The following is a 15,855-nucleotide window of genomic DNA, read 5'->3' on the forward strand; positions in this document are numbered from 1 at the left end:
TTTTTGTTTCACACACACAACATGTGTTGGGAGATTTATTTTATTATTAGGGGCCTATAGTCTAGCCTTTATTACAAATCTAAGACATATGTAGGTCTGTGTATGTTTTAGATTCTGACAACGGAAAACTAAATAGAGTACGTAAGACTGGGAGATACTGTAATTTCGAATAATAAGGCTAGGCCTGGGACTAGGCCTAAGGCCTACTAGGTAGGTAGCCTCCTACGCGACCCATACTAGCTAGACTAGCCTCTCTCTAGGACTCTGACTATAGGCTAGGTAGGGTTAGGCCTAGCCTAGTAGTAGGAGGTAGGCCTAACCATATGGAGGAGGTATAACCATGCATGGCCTACTAGCTAGCTAGTAGTAGTATAGCTACTCTAACTCTATTAGGTGTGACTGGTTTCACCGATCGATGTTGGGAAATTTGGCAAACTTTTTTAGACAAAACATTTTCAAAAACTTTTTGTAATTCATGCATTCGCCAGCAGAAGAGTGTAGGCCTACATCATTCGCATGGCAAAAATATCGTTTTCAGTATTTTTTATCGTTATGGATTTTTTTTTTTAGTTAATAATTTAAGAGAGATTATTTAGAGGGTTAGGTTTTTAATATTTTAAGAACGAGTTTTAATATTTAGGAACAAGTTTTATATTTAGGTACGAGTTTCCGTACCTTTAGTTTTTAGAAGTATGGACACGGTACCATATCTTTAGCCACAGCGATTTTTTATCCGGACCGATTTCATCGACATCCCGTCCCTAGTTACAACAGGTATGGTAGGTAGTACAGTACAATGTGAATTGTATTTCAAAGTTAGAGCCTATTGTTATTACAAGAAATGAATTGTTCTTTTTAAACTCTATATTTAGGATGCCAATTTGGAAAGCAGAGAAGCTAAGCAAACTTCAGCAACAACCTGAACACATTCGTAACATCTGTATCCTGGCACATGTTGACCATGGTAGGTAAATTCCAATGTGTTAAGAACATGAAAAATAAAGATTAATTAAAACAGAATTTGATTATTTTTTTGTTTTAATCAAGTTAATCACTCCCATAGAAAAAAAACAATGTTTTGAACACTTATAAAATTAATGACATAATAAATGGTTAAATTTAACCAAAATTCAATTGGCTGGCAGTAAATTTGACTATTTTTTGGTTAAAATTACAGTTTTATTCACGTAAATTCAATTTTTGGTCAAAGTGGATAACTATTGTGACAATAAAATAGTATATTTAACCCCCAAAAAACATTTTAAATCATATTTTTATGGGGACAATAGGCCAACATCTTTAATTTTGCAAAACTGTGTTTTAGCTGCATTTTTAATATATAGTATGAATTAAAAATGCTCAATGAGAAATACATAAAAGGTCACAGCTGTTTTACACACTCTTATGTTTCTCATCTTTACACAATGATATACAAGTCAAACTATTAATTATGTTATCCTCTCCCAAATTAAGTATCAAGAAGCAATTGTTATCCATCATATTTAACTTCTTTCTTTCTGAATAGGCAAAACTACCCTTGCAGATGCACTTATTGCAAGTAATGGCATCATTTCATCTCGCCTGGCGGGTAAGTTGCGATACATGGACAGTCGTGAAGACGAGCAGTTACGTGGAATCACAATGAAATCAAGTGCAATATCACTATACTACAAAGAAAGTGAGTTAAATTGATAGTGGCGCTGTAGCTTGGTTAATAACATGCTGGGGTATCAATCCCAAAGACATGGGTTCAATTCTTGGCTTTTTCATGGATTTATTTACTTTAATTTGAAAATCAGTTTTGTATTTGCTTTTGAATGTGTTTAAATTTTGTTATAGTTAGCATTATTTAAAAATTTCTTAAAAGTGTAATATGTCTATCCTTTTATACACTTTGTATATTATTTTTTATTATTATTTATGTAGATGAAAAAGAACATCTTATTAACCTGATTGATTCACCTGGCCATGTAGACTTCTCCACAGAGGTTTCAACAGCTGTTAGGTTGTGTGATGGCGCTGTTGTCGTTGTTGACGTCGTTGAAGGTGTTTGCCCACAGGTACAAAGTTCTCTCAAAGATTTGTTACTAAATATTTTCATAGATGATAATAATAACTAATGTAAAAAGTAAAGAGAAATGTACACAAATTATAAATGTGTCACTGTCAATAACACAAGATCACCCTTGTATTCCTTTGTATAATCAGGGAAGAGTGAAATGCGTGTTAATTCACTCTTCCCTGGTACAATCAACTTTGAGTAAAATATTTTCCTTAAATACTAATTATTTCAGTTAAGTCACATAACCATATTTCCATTAAGTTGTATTGAGTTATGATAAGAGAAGCGTTTACTTCAAAGAGCAAAATATAGAAGGTTGTATACTAAATTGTTTAAAGAGATAATGGATGATACATGATTTTAACCTCATTATTTACAGTTTGTCTGTTTGTCTGTTTGTTTGTTAGCAGGATTACTCAAAATGTAATTACAAGATCTTTACCAAAAAAAAAAATACAGATAGATATGTGGTCAAGGACCACTCCATTTTGGAGGCAATCCGGACCACAGACCCAATTCTGGACCACTTTTTAGTATAATTTTCAGAACTGCTAGTGTTAGGGCAGATAGGACAGAATTTTCAAAAGCCTGTGAGCAGTCTTAAAATAACAAGTAAACTTAAATTGCATTTTCTCGAGAACCACTTGTCCAAAACACTTCATTTTTGTACTTGCAGAGGCAAGAGTTATAATTTGTGATTTGTAATTTTACAACATAAATTGATTTAATTTACAGGTTTTTTATTACGAGTAGTTTTAAAAAACCTATTTCTTTTCAAATTCGCCCGTTGTTTTTTGGCGTTGCTGTTCTATTATTAGTCAACATAATCTATTGTTAGTTGTAAGGCTTGTTACATAACCATTAAACCAAATTTGCATACACATGCTTGTAGTGAAATTAGCCTAAATCACACACAGCATTAATACACACACAAATATATATATATATATTTCCGGAGAAATCTTATGTAGGAAAATTTTACAGTAGGCGGAGGTATGGCTTTCTAGTTAGTGTGACTGATGAATACAGCCACTGATAGAGCCAGAAAACTAACAATTCATTCATAAACCTTAAAATGTGAAAATGAAATGGACATTTTGTATGTTATGTTCTTTAAATGTATGAGGATTATTGTACTGTATTGTAACAAGTGTCATAATGTCTTATTTTGCAGACTCATGTTGTTTTAAGACAAGCTTGGTTAGAAGACATCAAACCAGTTCTTGTTCTAAACAAGATCGATCGTCTCATACTTGAGTTAAAACTGACACCTTTAGAGGCATATTTTCACTTACAGCAAATACTAGAGCAAGTGAATGCTGTTACTGGTAACCTGTATGCGTCACATGTCCTTGAGAAAGAGTCAAATGTAAGTTATATTCATTTCTATGTCCATTATTTAAAGACAATGTGTAATTTTCTAACAAAAATATATCCTTGTGTTGTAGTTGTTTATATTTTTGCTTTTTTTTATTTTAACCTTTATTTTTGTTACATACTTTGTGTTACAATGTTATACGGCCTTGTGGAAGAACACCTTTCTGGTGAATGAGTTTTTTCCGTTGCAAAAATAAAGATTTTATTATTATTATTGTTCAAGTACAGTATATCTAATCAAAAATATATCTATTGATATACAAATAATGAATGTTTGCCGAGTAAAAATAGGACAAATTTTCATCTTTCAACGAATTACATTATTTGTTCCATTGTATGAATATGAAACATTCATTATTTGTGTTTATAACACACCTATATTTGACGAGAACGTAGGCCAAGGCCTAAACCATTCGGAATGCTTGAAGTGTAACTGTGTGCTGTGTAAGACTAATATAGAAATAGGACATATAGTTAATTTGCAATACACACCCTCTATCATAATTTGTTGTGCGACAACAACATTTATTTTAATACGGTTGAAATAAATACAAAATAATAATAAGAGTTGCAAACCGTCAGATAAAAACCAGAAGAAAACACATTTTCTTGTCCTGTTAGACCTTATAAAAACCTTTTAAAATTATAACTATATGTCGTATAAGAATGAAACACATTTATATGGATAATGTTTATTATTGTGTAAACAAATCTGATTAAAACAATAAATTACTGAGTAGTAGAAAATTTGTGTCAGGTAGTGAAAATGGTTAAGTGTTTTTTCTTCAATAGGAAAGAAGTGAAAGCTCAACGTCACCCTCGGCACATACAGACGATCATGTTTACGATTGGGGCACAGAATTGACAGACATCGATGATTCTAAATTGTATTTCTCACCTGATCAGGGCAATGTTATATTTGCCAGTGCTTATGATGGTTGGGGCTTTAGGTGAATATGTTTTTGTGTCTTACTTAACCTCGTTTAACAACTCAATTGGCAACTTGCGTTTGTGACCAAGGGAAATATATAATACTTTATTTTATGGTAAACTAAATTGTAGAAAAGTCTATCATTTTGAACCCAGAAAGCATTTTACTAAAGCTTTTTCTACATTATCAAACTTTATGTGACAAACAAATGTGGCGTTCCCAAATATGGTGGTGAGTTGCCCAAATATGGTAGTGATATGACACAACATGTCCATGTATGGTTACATCTCATTTTTTTGTCACATAAAGTTTGATAGTGTAGATAGAGAAAGTTTCTGTTTAATTATTTGTGGCTGAATACTTTACTTATTTATTCCACAATATTATTTAGCATTGATCATTTTGCTGAGATGTATACCAAAAAGCTTGGGATCAGTTTAAATGTGTTGAAAAAGACTCTGTGGGGAGATTTCTACCTCAACTCAAAGTTAAAGAGGATTCAGAAAGGTGCCCATGCGAAAGGAAAGCGCCCTCTGTTTGTTCAGTTTATACTTGAAACTTTATGGACAGTTTACGATGATATTTACACAAGGAGGTAAGTTCCTTTTGCTAATATATTTTTATTGGAAATTAAATGTAAAACTAATCACTAGTGAGTTTGTCTATAAATAAAATGTCTAAAAAGATTTAAATAAATTCATAGTGGAAAAAGTAGTTTTTTTTTACTTGAACAATTGGAAAATATAAACACTGCAAAACCCAACAAGTGGTAGGACCATTGAGATCTTATTATCTGCTATTGTTACCTTAAAGATAGTTTATACAATATTACATCAATTGATATTTAAATAGAAAAAAAAGGTATTGTAAATGTAAAATTTAGACACATTAATTAAATAATAAAGTAACCTGTTTATTAATGTATGTATAAATGTACCAAAATTATTGAAATACTTTGTTTCAGAATAATAAATTTATATTATACAATAAATAATACAAAACGGAAAATCACTTTAATTTTAGATTTTCACTCATTTAATGAAGAGATTCGAAGATTGTAACAGATGGTTTGTAGTGCACCAAAAATCTGTCTACAATATCAAACTAGTTTGACAAAAAATGTGTGGTGTGCCCAAATATGGTAGTGATATGACATGATGTCCATATGTGGGCACATCACATTTTTTTGTCGCATACAGTTCATAAAGATCATTTTCACTTTTCAAAACTCTTATATAATAATTTTTTTACTTCAGAGACAAAGAAAAAATGGATAAGATAGTGAAATCTTTAGGCTTGAAAGTTTCAGCAAGGGATTACAGACACAAAGACCCAAGGATACAATTACAGTCAATTATCAGCCAGTGGTTACCACTGTCTAAGGCAGTATTATGTATCCTTGTACAGAGACAGGTTTAACAGATATGAATGATCAGTATTATTGATTTCTAAACAATATCCAGTATGATATTGATATGACATCATCATGGGCACATCATATTTTTTTGTCACATAAACTTTGATAGTGTAAACAGAGCTTAAGAGAGATAGTGAGAGCTTAGTCCTAGAGCAAGAAACTTTACTTAAGTTTGCCTCTCTCCACCCAGGTGTGCAAATGGGTACCTAGTAAAGTAAGGCAAAGAACTTATATAACACAAGAATCTCCTGTTCTTCAATTTGCATTCAAAACACAGTATCAGAAGTACAGGGTTAAAAGGTCAAACTGGATCCCCTCTATGATTTTGACTTTCTAATTTGATGCAGGCGTGCCACTCCAGGGCTCACAATGGCGCCACCCATTATCTATTCTATCCCACAATGCCTTTCGAAATTGCGCTTTGGACGAACAGGAGATTCTTGTGTTATAAGTTCTTTGAGTAAGGTGGAACCACATCTGCAATGATTACTAGCCATACGTATCTGATCCAAAAAAACCGAGGTGATGTTTAGTGTGCATTGAGAACCTGTATAAAACCGATTTTCCACTAGGCAAATTTGTTCACACAACTCCAACTTTTCCCAGAGAAAAGCTGCGATTTTACTTGTTCATCGAGTGTCTGCTGAGCTTTTTGATCGCATGAGTGCCCATGAACGTGTCATAACTAATTTTCTGAGCTCTGATTGGTTGCGCAATTTTCGCTTTGCAACGAAGGAACTAGAATTCGTCGCTGACAGGAATTTGGAAGATGAAAACATGAATATGCATTTGTGCAAACAAATTCACCTAATGGAAAATAGGCTTATAAATTAACTATTATTAAAATTATATAAAGAGTTTGACAAAACATGACTTAAAATAGCCATACATTTCCTGTAAAATCATATTCTTATTAATTCAAAATGCAATACATCAGAATGTTAATGATATGAATCCTTAACTCCTTGTTATTAGCTATGGTAGTGAATGAGCTACCTAGCCCACTGGAAGTTAGTGAAGAAAGAATAGAAAAGCTAATGTGCACAGGAGGAAGAAGGTTTGATTCCCTACCAGCTGAATCTCAGAAACTAAAAGATGGTATGATGATGTGTATTTATAGATTACTGTATAAAGTGATAAACGGATGGTAAATCTTATCTTAAATGATATCCCAGAAATAGTTTTTAAAAAAAACAATTAAACTAATTATTTATGGAAAATGTGTGTGATGAGGTGCTCATTTCTAAATAATGGCACTTGCCATATATGACGAAGTTGTCCTAGAAAAAATTTGGCAAAAAATAAGGATTATACTTGGATTGAATTAATAATGGATTGACCAAAGTCTTGTTTCAGAATTTAGCCTAAATTGATAGTGAGGATAATACATAAACATAGCATTATACTCATTACTTACTGTTTAATGAATTAAATGTCATATAGTTACCATTCAGATTTCTGTATTTTTAAAAGGTTGGCAACACATTTTAACAGATTATTTCATTTATCTTCATAGATTTCAAGAATAGCAGTTCTGGCTCTACTGCTCCTGTTATTGTTTACATCTCAAAGATGTTTGTTGTCAACAGCAAATCACTTTCACAAAACAAACAGAGGTACTTAGTAAAACATTTAAATAAATACCTTTTAAATTAATTAGTTATAATTACCATGTCAATAATACACAAAAGCAGAGGAATGATACAATGAAAAGGAAAGCTCCAATTCGTGACACATTATCCACATTTTCAGTAACATATAAAGTAGACCCTCATATTTGATTGGATGATTGTGGATCACATGGTAAAATAAATGTTATGTAGCAATCTCGATGTTATGTAACACTCCCAAGAGGGTGCAGTGTCGCAATGTACAGTGCCTATCCTCTCGTTAAAAGTACAGTAAAACATGTGTTTTACGTACCCTGATTTTACGTTCCCTGGATTTTACATACGCTTAAAATAGCCGATGACGTCATCATTTATTAGTATTTTATTAAATAGTGTTAGTTTCTATACTGTGAGACAAGCCACATGCGCGCATGCATTCCCCGTACGGAAGCGACTTTTTTTATTTATAGATAAAAATACAAGAACATATACTGCATATAATTTTCTAGTTTGGCCTTACAGCTAGGCCTCACATCTAGCTAGGCCTAGCCTGGCCTACTGCTGTAGATTAGTCTAGGCCTAGCTAGTGACCACTGCATGCTGTAAATAAAGTAGGCAAACACGGCAGCCTTTTTAGCTACGATCTACGTATTTGGGAGTAAATTTAAGGTAAACCTGGATTTTACGAATCTTGTGTTTTACGTACGTCTTTCGGTCCCGTGCCGTGCGTAAAATGAAGGCTCTACTGTATGTGTGTTATAAAAAAAAATAATGAATGTTTTATATTCGTGAAATTATACATATAATTTTATGGTCAATAGATGGTCAAGCAATGCTCTTTTGTTCACTTTAACCTTGTATTGAAATTGTTAATTTTTGTGTTTTATAATTAATTAAAATCTGAGATTAAAATCGGTTATATTTTCACATCATGGAATTAGTTGATACCATTTCACTCATATAAAACATTCGTTTTTTGTATAAATAATGTTCTTTTGGTTTCTAGAAGTCAACACGTAATTTGTAAATCTGTCTTGTTTTTAGGCCACTTACAACTGAAGAAATTCAAGAGAGAAGAGAAAATGCACGGCAGCGACATGCCGAGCGAATGGCACAGTCACAGACAGAGAGTGAAAACAGAGTGATTAACAAATTAGAAGGTTTGTCATATACAGATTCAGCTAAACATAATGTACCAACAACTTAGCTGATACTGTATTATACTTAAATATTAGTATATATGATGTTACGTAAGCTATGTAAATATATGAATGTGATTAGTCAAAGTGCTATCCCATGTCTACTGATTCTAAGATCTAATTGTTATATCTCCCTACATATCGTTTAGGAAGTCGCTTTGAATACACATCACTAGACAGATTAAAATCCAGTGACGTTGATGGGTCTCTAACCCAGACTAGTACCCATATGTTAAATTGTTAATCCCCCTACCCTACCGTGTAGGAAAGCACTTCAAATTTGCATAGGTCTCTAACCCAGACTAGTACCTGTTAAAGAATCACAGAACTCACTAAGCCTAAGTTATGATGTCATTGATAATGGCTGATAAAAATAGAATGAACTTGTACTTTGTTGAAACAGGCTAAATCAGCTTGGTTAACATTTTTATTACATTTTTGTAATAGATGTAAACTCTAGTAAAGAAATTAACTCAAATATTGAACAAACAGAAGAAGAAACTAAAGAAAAAGATGTTTTTGTGGCATTTGCACGAGTCTTTAGTGGAACAATAAAAAAAGGACAAGAATTATTGGTTCTTGGACCACGGCATGACCCTAGTGCAATCATAAATGAGGTACAAAATATTTAAATTATATTCATTTCTGACCTTATTAAAAAATATTGGATACAAAAATATTTACAATCTCATTACACTTGTATTAAAATAACTCTGTTTCCTGTTTTAATGTTTTACAATTAAATATCATGTCTTTAGGTATCTGAAGATAACAGTTCTATTAGTCGCTTTACAGTAGAGGATCTGTATGTGTTAATGGGACGAGATCTGGAGGTTATGGAGGAGATTCCAGCAGGCAATGTATTAGGTAGGTATAGAAAATGTGAGGTAACTTTTCAGAGGCAAAACTTAATATTTTGTTTTGAATTGGGTCATTGAGCAATGATGATAAAATACCAATGTCAAAGTTTATGCTGGTAATGCCATAATTCATGTCTTAATATCGAATCTTATGATAATAGTGTATATCATTTGCTTGGAATTACAGTGGAGCTGTACTTTGGAAGAACACCCCTATATTAGGGGACATCCTGCTTAAGAGGACACTTTCCTGTGAATGGATACTATTCAGGGGACGCTTTATTTGGTTCTGAAGGTGTCCCCCCCCCCCCCCCCCTTAATAAAGATCTACTTATATAATATGCTTCATTTTGCAGTCAAAAAGATGAACTCTGAATTTCTTGGCAGTAACAACAACATTGTTTTTATTATTTATTATTTTAATATTTATGTGTGATACACATTGTTTGGTTTAGGTATAGGTGGACTAGAACAACATATTCTCAAGTCTGCTACAGTGTCAAGTACACCTATGTGTCCTGCTTTCACATCAATGCCATTTGCTGCTGTGCCTATTGTAAGAGTAGCAGTTGAACCAACACACCCTGGTATGTAACTTTGTGTTTCGTTAAATAACTGTATTTTATAAGCATTACTATTAGTTTATTTTACATATTATTTCAAGTGTAATAATAAATAATGATGCTGCTATTGAGTAGCTTTGCGTCAGAGAGCTAATTGGTCAGATTTTACGTCCTACTCTGGTGTAAATGGTCTATTAAGAACAAAAATGCGCTTGAGGAATGAACGCCATTCTGGTAATCTAGAGATTGATTGGAGTACCGCCCAGGAATTATACAATTACGTCAGGTTTGGGCAAAACATCTGACCAATTAATTTATATAATAATATTTTATTCCGTCTTGAAATCATCAACTTTTCATTGACATGCTTCCCATAGGTGGTACAATTAGTTAGTCAATATTAACATTTTTGTTTTGGTATTATTGCAGCCGAGATGCATCTGCTAGTACGAGGCTTACGTATGTTAAACCAGGCTGACCCGTGTGTTGAAACACTTGTACAAGAAACAGGAGAGCATGTCATCATAGCAGCTGGAGAGGTTCATCTAGAACGCTGCCTTGATGATTTAAAACAAAGGTAAGAACCTGCTATATAAACATATTTTAGAGCTTTATACTACAATATCCTTTTGTTTTGTTTTTATATATTTATGCAAATTGCCAAGGATAACCATAAGGGAATTCATTCACTATATTTCTTAAAGGTGACAATCCTGTTCACAAGACAAACATATACACAAGATGCTCTATATAAACAAAGTCATATAAACAAAGTCTTTGGGAGTAAAGTTGTAAATTGTCATTAGAAAAAAATCCTGACATATGACAGGACTTGAACCCAGGACCCTTGGATTGGTAGCCAAACATCATAACCACCACACCACAACTCCACTCCTTGAGAAGGATAATAGAAGGGATTTATTTATTATAGTTGGAACATTATAAGGAACTTAAAGGGTACATTATAAATGATCCTTGTAGAGGGAATTTCTGGGGACATCCCTAGATAACTCTCATCATTAATCATTGTGTTCATGCATGGTCATGATTTAGCTGGGTCTTGAGGTTGTAGTTGACTCTGTAAATTGTCAGGGTACATACTTGTCATTTGGGACATTGTGTGGCCTTTCAGATATGATCGCAGGCCTATTTTATCAGAATTCTTTTCAAATCATACTACATTTGCGCAACAATTTTTTTTTACATTAAAATTATTATCTGATAACGTTTGGTTTTTGTCAACAGCTGACTTGGACGTGCAAATTGAAAATGACTAATCTACCTATCTATATAAATGTTAAATTATTATTTACAAGAAAGAAAAAAATTAAGTTATTTTCAAGTTAATAGATTGAATGATGCATTTTGTTGTGTTTTTTTGCTCAAAATTCATGCACATCATTTCTGAATCTTAATATGTACTTTCTAGAAAATATTAAATTTAATAATGTGAATCTGTTCTCCTGAGAGATGAGTATGTGATTGATAGGCAAGTGTTCATATGAATCACTAATAATGAAAAGACGTGTGTATTCATGATGTACTATTATACTGTAGTTAACTCTCTTAAGCTGGACATTCTTGAACCTGATGTACTATCATGCAGGCATTCTTGGGCTTGCCCAAAGTGGCTTCTTGGGAAAGTATGGTTTTCAGGATGCATTATAGATATTAATTATCAAAAAAGCTCGCTATTATCAATTGGAGGTGACATAGTTTAATTGTCTACATAATTTTACATTTATAAGAGTTCTAAAGCAATTATAGTTAATACTTTTTAACTGATGTGTGTAGAAACTCATCCTGAGGTACAAGTATTTACTTAATCCTGTGTCAATAGCAGTTTTTTTTATTGCATCATTTGTCCCTGATTTAGTAATATGCTGCTTAAAGCCTTCACATTATTTACTTGTTTTGCATGATTTTCACTTACAGATTTGCCAAAATTGAAATTAATGTATCACCACCTATCATTCCTTTCCGGGAAACCATTATCAACCCTCCAAAGGTCGACATGGTAAATGAGGTCATCGACGACGTGAACCAGATACAGATCCAGACAGGTGTGTTGAATGATCTTCAAGATGAGGCAATGGAAATCCTTAAGGATGGCACTGTCAGATTCACACCACCAAAAGCGTTTTACACCCTAGCTGTAAAAGCACTTCCACTACCCCAGAGTATAACAGAATTGCTCGAGGAGAATTCAGAATTAATTAAAATATTAGAACAATTATCAACATCAAAATTAACTGGAAAGTTTGACAAGAATTTAACTTTGGAAACGTTAGAAAAGCTAAAAGATTTGATGTCAAAATTTGAAGCATGTTTTATAGAAGCAGGTAAAAAGTGGCGAGGATGCATGGAGCAAATATGGTCGTTTGGACCTAGACAGTGTGGACCTAATATATTAATAAACAAAATGAAAGACTATCAAAGACCATCAATTTGGTTCGGGCTAGAAGATACCGATTCAACTGATGATTCAAGGAAACTACGAGATTTTGATAACAGCATAATTAATGGCTTTCAGTTAGCCACCCTAGCTGGTCCATTGTGTGAAGAACCTATGATGGGTGTTTGTTTTATTGTATCAGAATGGACTGTGGACAGCAGTTTAACATCGTCAAATGACAAAATTATGCCATCAATACACTTACAAGGAGATTTGAAATTGGAAAATGACAACACATCCTTAATGAACAGTCTATCGAAGGAAATTCCAACTACAGCAAACAAAACCATAGAGAATCTGTTACCTGTAAATGTTGGCAGTAGTCCTCCAGGCTCTTGTGTGAACTATGGGAGGCTGTCGGGGCAAATAATCTCAGCTATGAAAGATGCATGTAGAGCAGCATATCAGGTTAAACCACAAAGACTTATGGCAGCTATGTATACATGTAATGTGCAAGCTACAGCAGATGTTTTAGGTTAGAACTTGTTATTTTACAACTTTATTTCGTTTCAATAAAGTCAACTCCCTCAAAAAAAAGAACCTCTTTCCAAATCAGAATTGTATTTAGATTTAAAATGTACTGAATGCAGTACTATTGAAATTGCAAAATTGTAAAACCATTAAAAACATTTTCGCCCTGGGTTTTTCCAGAGAATCTACTTGAAGAGGACACATGATTTAAAAAAAAATGTTTAGGTAACACTGATTTAAAAAAGTGTTGCATTTCATAAATCAAAATTTAACTTAAGACTGCGCTGTTAATATGTTTTTTTAAATTCATTTTAAACAGGGCGTATGTATGCAGTTTTATCAAAACGTAACGGTCGTATACTGAACGAGAACATGAGAGAAGGATCAGCCGTGTTTGACATCACTGCAGTTTTGCCCGTAGCAGAAAGCTTTGGTTTTGCAGAAGAGATCCGCAAGAAGACAAGTGGGCAGGCCAGTCCTCAGTTATTCTTCAGTAACTGGGAGGTATGTCATTTTATAATAACCTTTATTTGAATCTTTCATTGTATTACATTAATACACAATAAAATTGGTAATGCAAAATTGTTCATGTATATTTTGCATGTGGTTTTTTTTTATCATAATGAAACTTTAACATTACCATATTTATTCTTTGAATTAACATCTCCCCCCACCCCCTGCCCTTGAATAAGAAAATAAGGAAACAAAATCATGTTTAATACATCCATCATTCAAAACACATGTGACGCATCCGACTTTGAGAAGTTATATTGAGCCAAATTTATCTGTTGTTGATAGTTTTCAGGAAATTTGATGATAAACTTGGCAATTGAATCCCTCTGTTTGTTATCACCGAATAAGATCAAACACTTTTTGTTTATTTCACCCAGCAATTTCTCTAATAAATAACATACTGTAGGATAGTAAGGCTCATGTTGATTGTAAGAGTCCAATACAGCACTTCTATAATAAGATCAGATACCATCCATCCACAGCGGTTATGGAACACCCACATTCATGAAACTCTATAAAGGACAATGTATGTCCATTTCGGCCGCCAGGTATGGTGTGGCAATAAACAGTAATAATAATACGTATAGAAAGAGATTAGGCCAGATATGACTTTTTTGTGGGGTGATTTTAGTCATAAAAATATTTTACAAAAATGATCAGACCACAAAAATAAGGTGACCAACTGGCCCTTACCCTGTTTCTCAACTGATACTGTGCTTTAGGTAACATAGCAAATTTAATCAGACCACTATTTTTCGAACAGTGCTAATTATCTTTTAAAGTTCAGAAAGAATTTTATTTATTTTTAATGACATTAATTTATTGTTTATATTTTTCAAAAATAATACATAATTGTAAATTAATAATTAAATTGGGAGGGGGAGTTTGTGTTTTGATTTAGTAAGGTATTAATTACTGAACCCACCCATCCCTCAGCAGTCCTAATTTACAGGAATGTATTCAACCTGTAGTTCTTCAAAATTGCATATAACATTTAAAGGGACTGCATTTTATACATTCTTGAAGAAAATAAAAGCATGAAGTTTTTGATTTATAACCATATCAATTGGCTGTGGGATGTAATATATTACTCTCTTGCTGAACCAATCACATGTGATTTATGATTACATACAATTTAAAGTCTACAACATGCAACTATAAAAATTGTATTATGGGAAAAATGTGTCATTATATAGTACTGTGGGTCTCAAAACTATTTACATGCTTAAATTGTTTTGATTCTTTTATGTATTGAACCTTAGCGAAATAAAGGCAAATGTGGTAATAATCAATGTAAAATCAATGCACAATGCACTAGGTAGTGTAACATATGCAGGCCTTGTCTTTTTTTAAATTGTAGGTGTGCTACAAATTGCACTCTTCAATACATTCAGGAGTGCTGTAGTGTGCCATTGTATTTTGGTGCATAAAAGTTTACCAAATTTAAGTGTGTTGTAAATCACACTCCTCAAGGAAGTTTAGGAGTGTGTTAGGTGAGTGATCGCACTCGTTCACCTCAAAAGAAAAGGCCTGCATATGACTCATATCGGTCTATAGATCATTTTTGTATGATTTTTTGTACCACTAAGAAGGAAGGCAGATGGTATTAGAATTAGAGCCTACATAAAAGTCAACCCCTAGTCTCATGTTGAAATAACTCACATTAGGTGGACGTTATTTAAAAATTAAAAAACAAATAATGAATGTTCTGTATTCATTGAATGGAGATTGATTTTCATGAATTGCTATTCTCTCAGTATAAGACTACACATTAAATGCAATTATAACTTTCAAAATAAATAATTACAATTACTTCCAGGTTGTTCGTGGTGATCCATTTTGGGTACCATCCACAGAAGAGGAGTTACTGCACTTTGGCGAGAAAGCAGACTCAGATAACCAGGCGCGTTTATACATGAATAGTGTAAGAAAACGCAAAGGACTGTATGTTGAAGAAAAAATTGTTGAGCATGCCGAAAAACAGAGAACGTTGACCCGAAATAAATAAGTTGTACAATGTTTGGTTTGTATTTTAGATTAAAACTGGTGTTTATCTCAAGCATATTATACCAAGAAATGTAAACTTCCGACTTTTCTTGGATTTTAAAAATATTATGGTGCTATTTTAGCAACAAAACTTGGCAGAAAAAAACGCAAATTATGCTAGCTTATTCCACAAGTTAGAAATGAAATTGGATCAAAATTGGGTTTTAAGATGAGTCATTGAAATTATTATGGGCTAAAAACACACAAATATAATTTTGACCACAAAAAAAACATTCTACAAACAAACATGAAATCTAGAATTCATTACCTAAAAATCATGACCTAAAAATTTTAATCATGATATTATCATGATGTCATCATGTAAACTTTAGGAACATAGTATATAGAACT

The 15,855-nt window shown here is 32.9% G+C and overlaps 1 protein-coding gene across 1 annotated transcript; it reads left to right on the forward strand.

The window, feature by feature from the left end:
* Window positions 1-32: 32 nt before the first annotated feature.
* Window positions 33-15,466, forward strand: LOC140052142 (elongation factor-like GTPase 1). Its single transcript, XM_072097567.1, is given in 18 exon segments — window positions 33-137; window positions 873-964; window positions 1,526-1,678; window positions 1,927-2,060; window positions 3,237-3,431; window positions 4,232-4,389; window positions 4,762-4,965; window positions 5,627-5,763; window positions 6,763-6,885; window positions 7,304-7,403; window positions 8,442-8,612; window positions 9,057-9,213; window positions 9,355-9,463; window positions 9,912-10,043; window positions 10,449-10,596; window positions 11,955-12,949; window positions 13,265-13,449; window positions 15,278-15,466. Coding segments are annotated over 17 exon segments (3,381 nt in total). The 5' UTR covers window positions 33-137; window position 873.
* The last annotated feature ends 389 nt before the right edge of the window (window positions 15,467-15,855 follow it).

This window comes from Antedon mediterranea, chromosome 6 (genome assembly GCF_964355755.1).
Source record: "Antedon mediterranea chromosome 6, ecAntMedi1.1, whole genome shotgun sequence".
Taxonomy (NCBI): domain Eukaryota; kingdom Metazoa; phylum Echinodermata; class Crinoidea; order Comatulida; family Antedonidae; genus Antedon; species Antedon mediterranea.